The 11,548-nt window shown below is 36.7% G+C and overlaps 1 protein-coding gene across 5 annotated transcripts in view; it reads right to left on the minus strand.

The window, feature by feature from the left end:
• The window catches only part of OSBPL6 (oxysterol binding protein like 6), a 96,223-nt gene that overhangs the window by 40,380 nt on the left and 44,295 nt on the right, over window positions 1-11,548 (minus strand). For all 5 annotated transcript variants that reach the window (XM_017838255.1, XM_017838247.1, XM_017838222.1 and 2 more), the window contains one exon: window positions 2,107-2,202. In XM_017838255.1, coding sequence (XP_017693744.1) covers window positions 2,107-2,202 — 96 coding nt within the window. The remainder of the gene's footprint in view (window positions 1-2,106; window positions 2,203-11,548) is intronic.

Below are 11,548 nucleotides of genomic sequence, written 5' to 3' on the forward strand. Positions count from 1 at the left end.
AAAAAATCTGAGTCATGCCTTTATTTCTACCCTCTTGCTTCAACAAAATTCTGCACCAGTTTAAAAATCTCTTATTGCCTGCTCACTCAGACTCTATTTTACTAATTATACACTACAAACTTCTAAACTTGCATTTTCTCAGCTTATCTGTCACAACTCCCAGCAATGTTATAAAAAGTTATCAAGAAAGGAAAGAGGTCATATAGCATCAAACATTTAAAGGGAAAAACAAATGTCTCTCCATTTCCCACAAAACTGTTCAAAGCCGAGCGCCGTCAGTCTTTCATAACACCTCCAAGTTAATTACACAGCTCTGATAACACTGACATTACTATTACGAAAATTCAAAGGTAACAGCAAATTTCAAATCTACAATTTTCAGTAAAGTCTTAGTATTCTGAGAATACTAAGTGAAAAGCTCTGTGACAATATGCACTGCAGTAAATTGTAACAGAAATCCTTATTCAGTTTAGTTTTCCCTGCATAACTATAAACTTTAATTATCTCATTGTCTGCAAATGCCATACTCAAAACCCATCTTTTTTACTTCCCTATATTTGCTTGGATATTCTATTTCCATTCTGTAGAGAGAAGCACATATACATTACTTTTTCCATAGAAGGAAGTACTTGGCACTTGAGGGGAACAAATTTCTAAGTCCCCTGGGGTGAGCAGAGAGTCTTCTCTGGGACTCTGCCAACTGATTTTTCACCATATTGATTTCTCTTTTAGATGATCAGATGCAGGCATAAGTCTTTTATCTACTAGATAACATCAGTATTGATTAGCTCTCAGTTAGAGACCACACAATCTCATATAGCTATTCATTTAAACAAAAGGTCTGCTACAGAAGGATAAAATGAACAATTACTTAGTGCAGTGTGGATACTTGTCTTCTGCCGCATCAGTGCTACAAGCTGTTCTTAAAACCATTCTAACAATCCTAACTGTGCCTTATCCCACAGGTTCGGTGTGATGAGATATGCCCAATATAAGGGACATCATGAAAGAGCAGCCAGAAATGGGGAAAAAACAGAGTGAAAGCAATATGTTGAAGAGTCCTCATCCAATGGCAATCAGTACTTTAGGACTTCAGTGATACCTTACAGATTACGTGAGAAACAGCCCTGTGCAAAGCAGCAGGACTGGGGGAACACAATCACAGCTTTCCGTCCCTGGGTCTGCATATGCCCCACATATGGGGATTAAGGGAGCCACCACCAACAGCTTTATGAACCTAGTCTTTTTGACTGCAGAATATTTGTTTTCCAAATAAAAAAGAATAAACCATTTCATTTTCCCTGGACAAATACAGTATTTCATTTTGAAGTTGTTTTACCAGTTCTGTTTCAGAATTGACAGACATTTAATTTCAGATTTTTCTTTTCCACCAAATATTCCACAAATATCACAGCATCCTTTTCAGTAATAATCTTGCTTCTGCATATGAAGTATATTAAAATGAAGCCACCTTTATGTGAAATTAGACTTGTTTGGAATCACTTATTCCAAAACTGAGGAATTTTCCCAGGAAGAAGTTGACTTCAAAACATCACACAGAAGGCTCCATCTTTCAGGAACTGGTGGTGTCATTCCTGCAGTTCTCTTTCTCTCTGCCTCAGGAAAGATGGTCTCAACAAGAGATTTGAAATTTCAAACTACCCACAATGAATGTCATTAGGACATATTTTTAAAACTAATATAACATTGATTAGCAGCAATTTTAGACCTGGAAGTGATTTGCTCTACCACAGTAAGAGGACAGGACTGGAAAATTTCTCACAGTCATGAAATATCCTGAGTCAGGAGGAACCCACAAAGATCATCAAAGTTCCTTCTAGCCCCATACTCTGAGGTTGTAAAATTTGTTCCTGGGGGCCATCCACGGGCAAAAAAAAAAAAAATCCTTGATTTTGTTAATATAATAACTGCTAAAGATTAGTCTCCTCTGACACCTCAGTTATGGAACAAAAGGCTCCAGGACAGACTCACAATATACTCAATAGTAGAATCATACAAAACAGTATCCCAAAGCTGTTAGTCAAGCTGCTTTGTAACTCCAGAGGGACGCTCATCACCCAGATTACATCCCATGCTTTTGCTTACCTTGGATAGAGAGAGATGATCGCTTTCAAGGAACTGCTTGCTTAAAGAAGGGTCTGTGCTTCCCGAAGACGCCTTCCGCTCCAAAATATGAACACTCTAAAAAAACCCCAAAAATTAAAGTTAACACCATGGCACAAAACATACAAAATGCTACCCATCCATGACTTAAATGTGCAAACAGTTCGTCTTCTGAGGCAATATACTTCCCTCTCTTTTTTTATTATTGGTTTTTAAACTAATTGCTCTCTTTAATCTAGAAATTATGGTTAACTAAAAAAAAGCCAGGAAAGACAAGTAATGCCATTCTTACCTACACAAATGTGAAGTGCTCCTATTATGTTTTCTGCTAATATACAAGACACTGAGTACAAATATCGTGCAGTCAGCACTGCTCTACATTCACTTCTGAAGCAAATCACTGCACATAAGATATTCCTGCCTCTAACATATTCATTATCAACCCTTAGCATTTTGTTACTGGCTTCTCAACTGAAGTAACTAATTACATGAATGCTTTTAACATATTACAGGTGTTAACAAGGTCAGTTACTGCATCTCAGCTGATGGGCTTGCTAGTGCACATTTATGGAACACTGTGATCTCAAACAATTGCAGTTGTTTTTACATCTGACAATACTATTAAATTTTATATCTTCAAAGCATCATAATAAAATATTTTATTCATATTTTATTCAATTGTATTAATACTTTATTCAATTTTATTCATAATAAAAAATAAATACATAATGTCAAAACTAGTCCTGAAAAAACTACTATTCTTAAAAGACATCTAAAAATGTCTTCCCATTTTCCAGAAATGTTTCACTATTATTTTATAAAAGAAAAATAATTTTTGATACAGGAGAAAATAACCGCATTCTTAATGCTTGGATCTGCATTTCATTCTCTGGTGAAATTTTGCTACATCTCAAACTATTATTTGGTAAGAATTCTACTGCAACAGGTCAACAGTATCTCTTTGGTATAAAATAAAACTACTTCATTTCCAGGACATGTAGCACAAACGACAAACATAATTGCCATATACCCTCTGAGAAGGGTTTTTTTCAACTGAAAATGCCAATTAAGTTTGGTTCACAATTAAGCTTCTTTACATTGCCTGAAGAAGAGGTTACATAGGTACCAGTGACAGCCGAAACAATCAGGGAATATAAAAACACATACAAACTGTAGTGTAAATATTTTTGTTTATACCAACAACTAAGTACATAAGGACCATAACGAAACTAAATGAAAATAAACACAGCTATTCATTTAAATGCATATACAACACAGACCCCATCTTGCTGCAGAGCAACACACAGACCTTCATTGTTTTCTTTCAAGTTGTGACTGTGAATGAGAATAGGAAAATGTGGAGACTGTATCTGTTGTCAGTGGAGATTAAGCATCACTGCCACTATACAACAGTAACCAGCATTTATTTTCAGTTACTTTCAATTAAATTTTTCAGCAAAGAATGCGGAAAAGCAGCAATATTATGTTACTCCAGGGCCAACCAGCAAAAAGCTTTTTACTCAGCCCAATGTATTTTACTAGTCAGGAGAGGAAAAACTTTTTTTTATGTAGCACATGTTACATGTTACATGTAAAATAATTTAATACCCTTATTTGAGCTGAGAACCACAAAGTTCCTAATGATAAACAATGATAAGATTTCTCACTGAATAGAGAAAACATACACAGTATCACATTTTAACAATATACAAGAAAACCTAAACCTGTTCCTCCAAGGAAGATTAAAATGTCTCTTGATTATCACAATCAGGACGATTCACAACTTTCTTGCCAGTTTTGTCTGGCAGGCAGGAATCCATCCATCTTGAGATGGAGCAATGCCCAACACAGATGTTCTGAAGGTCTCATATGCAGCAGCTGGTGCAGTTTGTTGTTACATAACTGCAATTTCATTTTGTACAATATTTAGAGAGGAGTAACCAACAGCCCTTAGCTTGCCAGATTTCCAGTGACATTTTCAATTGCATGGTTTTAAGGCAAGGAGGTTTTGTCCCTTTTTTTTTTTTTTAATTAGCCCTCAGTCATTACAGTTCACCTTCAGTTGAGAAATACATTATTAGCTGACAGCACTTTAATGAATGCTGACTTATTCAACTATTTGTTTGAAAATTAGAAAATGAACACTTTTTAAATAAAACTGCCTTCTTTACATTCCTTACTTCCAGAAGTGTTGGCTTGTTGCCTTTTATATGTTTGTTTTTCAATTCTTTTCTTTTATGACCACCATTACGCTAACACAAAATCATTTCTTTAGATTTGTGACATGTGTCTAGCATAATATTAAGAGACATTACTTGGTGCAAAATGTTTTCCATTAATGCATGTTATTTTTCTGCAAAATTGCAGCTAGAAATTACACAATCACTTGACATTTTGAAAAGCAGCTAATTTCACAGAGCAAGGGTTTAGTTATTTAGCATTACAGAAATAAAAATTACTTAGATCTTGAAGGTATTATCAAGGTTTTTTGTGTTTTAATGCAAAAAACAGAGTTGGTAAAGGAAGCAGTAAAAAAAAGCTGATAAGAAGAAAAGGAAGAAAGAGGTAGATCAAAATATCTTCCGAGGCTTGTTTATAATCAAACAGAAAAATGAATAATCCATTAAACTAGGTGTATCAATCAACCTGGTACTCTCATTCCTCTCATCCCAAGAATACAGGCAGACAAAAACCAATCTCCACATTGCTGCATTCCAGACTTCCTTCATGTTTCAGAATTACCTATGTTGATCTGTCTTGGAGGAAAATGCCAACATTATTAAATTCTGTGTGCTCTTCAAAACTAATTCAATAGAATTACAAGTTAAACTCAAATTACTCTGTAATGCCATTGCTAAGTCTTAGTCCTAACTACAATCTTTCCTTCATCTTTGTGATTATCCTCACATACATTACATATGTGAGCACACATTTGCCTCAAAATGCCCCCTAACAAACCAATGTGTGGGGAACACAAATGCTTGTTCTGCCCTGCCTTTTTCCTGTTGCTTCCCAAAGACATGTGACAGAGAAAGAAATTGATGGAGAAAATAACAGTATGATGTTCTATCATATTCTCATCTTCTCTGGAGGGCAAGAATGGAAACCATACTTTACAACATCTTTCTATGTATCTTGCCAACTTCTTTTCTCAGTTTACAGTTCAATGACTCATACACCTTGTTGTCCCGGTTTTGGCTGGGATAGAGTTCATTTTCTTCCTAGTAGCTGGCATAGTGCTGTGGTTTGGATTTAGTATGAGAATAATGTTGACAGTACAGCAATGTTTTGGCTGTTGCTAAGTATCATTTACCCTAAGTCAAAGACTTTACAAGTTCCCATACTCTGCCAGTGAGGAGTTGCACAAGAAGCCGTGAGGGAGCACAGCCAAGACTGCTGACCTTGTCAAAGGGATATTCCATACCCTAGAATGTCATGCTCAGTATATAAACTGGGGGTAGTTGACCAGGAGGGGCCAATCACTAGTTGGGGACAGGCTGGGCCACGGTCAGCTGTCAGTGAGCAGTTGTATTGGCCATCAAATGCCTTTCTTAGGTTTTATTTCTTTTTCTTTTTCTTGTTGTTTTTCCTTTTCACTACAATCAATGTTATATTTTATTTCAATTATTAAACTGTTCTTATTTCAAACCTCAGGTTTTATCTTTTTTTATCCCTGGATTCTCCTCCCCATTCCACTGGCAAGGCTGGTCTCCCATCAGGCCAGATGAGGACCCTAACTTTTAGTCACCTGACTTCCCACAAAACAAAAGACATTTAGCTGTTTCCACAGGGAAGACAAGGAAAGAAAAGATATTTTGAATAAGTAGAGACAGGAAATCCAGTGAAGGACAAGTCTGGTACACATGCCTCCCCTTTCTACTTCACTGCTTATTTATTTAATGGAATGAATTATATTTAATGCAAAGACTTCCCTATATTTTATAATTTATTATTTAAAAAAAAAAAAGACAGGCTGGTGAGGAATTTATCACTCACATTGGTCACAGACTCTCTGCAGTTCAGAAATATGCACAACATGTGGTTAACAGTTAATTAATGAAAAAGATCTGTTGGGCCATTTTATTTGTTCGTAGCATTTTAGCAGTCTTCAATAACCATGGGGCCTAGACATACAATTTTCTACAACAGTAATTCAAAATAGAGCTTTTCTCTCTGGTTTTTTGTGTGTGTGTGTTGGTTTTTTTCAAGCTAAAGAACTAACTATTGTATCTTTTATTACCTGCTATTCACTGCACCCTAGCAAACCTGTGTTCTTATTTGAATTCCATTTAGTACAAAGTGCAATGTTCAACCACTTTCTCTCAACTAAAAGCGTAGCATTTTCCAGTTATCTGAAACACAGTAGAAGTAATAAGGTAGACACAGATTTGACTGAATACATACCATTTTTACTACGTTTTAAACAAGCTGTGATATATGCCGAGTTAATCTGCAATATTATTTGCAAAGGGAATAACCTTGAAACTTGCTTTTATCTTAGGCTGCTTCTCAGTCAGCTCTGGCTTTCCTTCTGTTGATGTTGGAATAAAGATAGATTCTTGAATATAACTGTGAGAGGAGGGTGAGCACAAAGCAAAACAATCATATTGCATCAACGTATTTCTCCCTTCTTTCTTCTAACACATTTTTTTAATTTTTATAAAGCAATCGTGGTCCTACTATCCTAAGTGTCTCCTATTGACACTGCTCCATAGCTGATTTCAACAATCTCAGCTATGAACTAACCAACAAAGGAACTTAATAACACTTTATGAATAGCACATGGAGTTAATATTTTTTTTTCTTGTAATACATGCTCATCTTGTACAGAAATGTGCTTAAGAGCAACATTTTCTCTTTGTAACCTTTTTAGTGAAAGACAAGTATATATATATAAGAAGTAGTTCTGTAGCATATGAATAATATACAGGTATGTATGCCTACTTCTTTCCTGGGATATGCAAAATAAACACTGCTTGTGTAACAGAAATGTCAAGAATTTGTTAGCTCAGGAGCTCCATGTCAGCTCTTGCTAGAGCTCCAGCTTTATATCGTACTTCATGTCAATGCTTTTAGGCTCTGGAAGCAAAGAAGCCTTTGGTTTTCAAAGTACTTTTTGACAAACTCTGAAGAGAAATAAGCTCTTGCTCCACTGGATAAAGCAGAAACGAGCTATCATTGCAACAGCAACCTCCCCTTTGCCAGAACAATGGTTTGGAGCACCTACCAAGTTGCAGCCTGAATCTTTAATGACAATCTTCTCCTTTGGCAGTTATCTCAAGATAAAGCAAACAGACAAATTTACAATATCTGACAGAAAAAATTCACGTTTGCTAATGATACAAAATTTTTATAAATATTGAATAATCACAATCAAAAGGATTGATATTTTGTTAAATAGTCTGAGGCTAGCAATTCATTTTATTCATGCTCACATAGTTTTAAAAAAGGAGGGAAAATAAAATTACATACAGAAAACAAAACCATTCCTTGTTAGGTCAATTTGTTTATGAATTAAAGCACTCTAGACATGAAAGGGAGTCTAACTTAACACTAATCATAAACCAAAAAGCTGGAGCCTCACTTAGAAAAGTGCGTAGATTCAGAAAAAGAAAGACTTTTCTTCCTATGACACTCACATCCTTCTGTAAGCTACCTACTTAGCCTTTCTCAATATCCTTTAATATACACAGTACAAAAAGACAGGAGATAAGAAAAAAAGGGGGGTTGAAAAATTTTTAATCAGATTTTTTTTTTTAAAACATGAAATATTATTCTACTAAGGGAAAGTTTTTACATAAGCGCTTCATTTTCAATTCCAGGGTAAAGTATTTAATAAAAACAGGAAAAGAGAGGTGTCAGAACAGTAAATATCTTTACTAAGGCTTACATTTCTTCTGCCTAATACATTTGTACATCTTGAAATGTGCATAATCCCAATCACCCATGAGTGCCTTGAAAACAGAAGTCTCCATATCATACCTGCAATCAACCTCCCTCTTCACTTCCCTCTCCACTGGGGAAATGAAAATATAATCATTATTCTCTTTCTTCTCCTCCATTTGTTTCCCAGAAATCCTAAATGACACTTCAGAATAGTTGCACTTCTTCCTTCTACATTTGTGTGTATGTGAGTTGCACTTTTAGTTTGTATTCTCAAAAGGAAAGTGCTTATGTAGGTATGGAAGTGCATGCATAGCAGAGGGAAAAAATGAGACAGGAGAAATGCAAGAGTGACCATGATCTGAAAACACTAATTTAACTTATCTGTCATAATTTGCATGGGTAGTGAAGCTTTTTTGAGAGCGATTTCCCTGATTTGGTAATAGAAGATAGCTACAGACACCATTTCTAATCAAACTGACACATTTTTAAAAAAATAAATCGCAGAATATGTCAAGTTGGAAGAGACCAACAAGGATCATTGAGTCCAACCCCTTGCCCTGCACAGGACCATCCCCAAGAGTCACACCATGTGCCTGAGAGTATCATCCAAATGCTTCTTGAACTCCGTCTTTCTTCATAGGATATATCTAAACTTCAACATTCACCACACAGCCTGAAAAGCACTTCTAGAGGTGAGATAACTCAGACAGTAATGTTTATGAAGCTCAGAGAATGTGTACACACAGCCCTTCAAGACAATTTGGTATGAATGCTATCACTGTCTCTCTTGACTGCTCCAGACCTTTTTATTTCTTCAAAGCATTAAAACCAAGTCTTTCTTAGAAAGAGACAGCATCTCCCTCTATTAATCTCCAGGACTGTACTCTGGATCTTGTCTCCAAACCACTACAGATATTACCAAGGGCAGAAGCAGCCATGATCCAAGTATCTCCAAATATGGACTGGAGGGGGCCCATCCAATGCACATGCACACAGATGTACTTCTGGTTGGTATCTATCTATCGTGTAAATTCTAGGCAGAAATGCAAGCACTAAATGAAGGGCATCTGCTGCATGACTGCAGGCTGGCTTTACAACATACACACAGCGAGCCTGATGCATCCAGCCTGAACTGGGTTCCTGGGCCTGTGCTACTGCCTAATGTGTGACTGCCTACAGGGATTCCCAGTGGTGGAGCAGGAATGTCTCATACTTCCAACATACCATCTGCATCGGTACTCGGGAGGGAAGGAGAGGGCTGCCTCACCCCTGGGGTCAATCTGTACCAGTTCCCTCCAAGTCTCACTTGGGTTCCTACCCCATGCCTGGACAAACCTGTGGTCCAGAGAGCTTCACTTCATAAGTTTAACCCTCCTTCTGAAAGTTTGATTGCGCCACATGTAGATGTTTCCTCATCAAGTAGTTCACTGTTATCCATTTGAGTGATGGAATTCTAACAGGTCTGAGACTTATTATTTCATTTAAAACATGTGCTGTGGTAATATTCACACAAGTATTCAACAGCTTTATAAGTCACATTGTTTCAGACATTTTTTCAGATACTTCAGCTACTACCTTCCAAACCTAAGGAACATTTTTGCACTCTGTCAAAGGCATAGGGAAAAAATAATGTTGTAGAGTAGCAGAAGCTAATCAATTTAAAGAATAACTACATATTTTTGTTAATAATTCTGCCATATCGTTCCTTGGCTCCCTCAGAACACTTTCTTGCTTTGGTGAGTTGTTGCTTTTAAAGTACTCAACTCTTCTGCTCTAATCCTGCTTCAACTGTTTTATGTGAAGAAAGTTAATTAGGAAAGAGAGTGAAAGAGAATTACATCACTGTAACAACAGTACTTGGCATTTAGTAGCATCTTTAGTTTGAAAGTCTCAGAGAGACTAATAATTATTATTGAAATAATTCTCACAAACTACTGAGAAGAAAAAGGCTTTTAAAAGTCTATGTTTTGCTACAAAGCAAAGCTAGGAATAAGGCTGTGTGTTCTCAGGTCTGTACCATATCTATTAGAGCACTGTCCATCCTTACCTTTCTTTTTAAGTCACAGAGATACAGGAACAAGTGAAATTTACAGGTAACCACCAAGAATTTTTTTCCAGACATTACATCAGGCTGACAGCAGTGATCAAGCAGGAAAGTTGCTACTCAATTTAAGAATAAAGAAGGTATATAAAAGCTCTCAGACATCTCTTCCTCATGGAATATATTACGTTACATTATATTGCAGTCTCACATGAGCAACACTCTCTCAAGTACACTGGACAGTAAAAATGCCAATCAACTATATTGTTAATTTATGAGGCAGAAATCTATAGTGACATCATAAAAGCATCCTTGATATTGCATCACTGATTGTAACCGGTCATAAAGAGAAAGCTTGAGTTTGAGGTATCTCAACATATTAAAACTAAAAAATTACACTACATGACCATGCACACTCCCTCCTATCCCTTCACAAACTCTCACACATCTTATTGTTCCCAGTCTCAAAAAAAATATCAAAAATTCTAAATTAAAAAGGACAATGAATTTCCAGCAGGCAAGGTAGATCTCTGTATATGATGGACCTAGCCTAGCAAGGGAAAAGCCCTATTGGCTGAAATCCCATAGCTGCTGCAGCCACAGCTGTTCCTGCCACAACACTTCCAATTGCCACTCTTCTGCTTCCCTCTGAGCTGCCAGGGATGTGTAACAGCAAAGGAAGCCAAAGCAATAGCAACAGCAGGTTTCGCATTTTAAGCCCCAGCATTTTGCATTAAGTAGCTTCAGTCTCAAACACTAGACTCCTTTTTCTACAGGACAGATAAAAAGTGAACCTGCTATTCCTTAGAATAATCATACAAAAAGACCTTAAACATCAAGCAGTTAGAATAAAGTTTTCTCATAGATTTTTTTTTTTCCTTCTACACATCAACTAGCTTTCCCAGATACTCCTGGTCACAAAAGAAAAAACCAAAGCCACAAATTTTTCCATGCTTGGTTTCTCTCCTACTCTGCCTTACTTTTTCAGACAGTTGTTGTTCTCCCTAAAAAGTCCTTCCTTCTTAGTTTCATATCCTACAACCTCACAAAGCATTTGGCCTACCTGGTTCTCTCTCCCCTACTCAGTTTTTTCACCTATATATTTCCTGACCACAGTTCTTGCTCTCCAAATCAAGTAGTTTCTACTTTCTACAAAGCTGAGCACTGCACTCCTGGTACATGTTACTTCCTCCTGTGCCACCCACTTGCTGTGGCACGCAGATTGCCCATGTGAACTCAGCTTCACAGAACCTGGTGGTCCCTGCAGTACATCTGTGAAAAATTTGTAGCTCTGTCTCTTAGCCAAGAATAGCCTTTATAATTCTACTTTTATGCTTCTTAATGTCAACCTAAAGCATGAAACTCTAGAATTGACATAGAACCCATCATAATTTCCTATTATGCTGTATCGTTACTTGATGAAAGAGACAACAGACAAGTCACCTCTCTTTTTCTGCTCCCAATATATGTCTCATTTAATCAGCACTTTAAGCTAGT

This window comes from Lepidothrix coronata, unplaced genomic scaffold, assembly GCF_001604755.1.
Source record: "Lepidothrix coronata isolate B3197 unplaced genomic scaffold, Lepidothrix_coronata-1.0 Scaffold7, whole genome shotgun sequence".
NCBI lineage: Eukaryota > Metazoa > Chordata > Aves > Passeriformes > Pipridae > Lepidothrix > Lepidothrix coronata.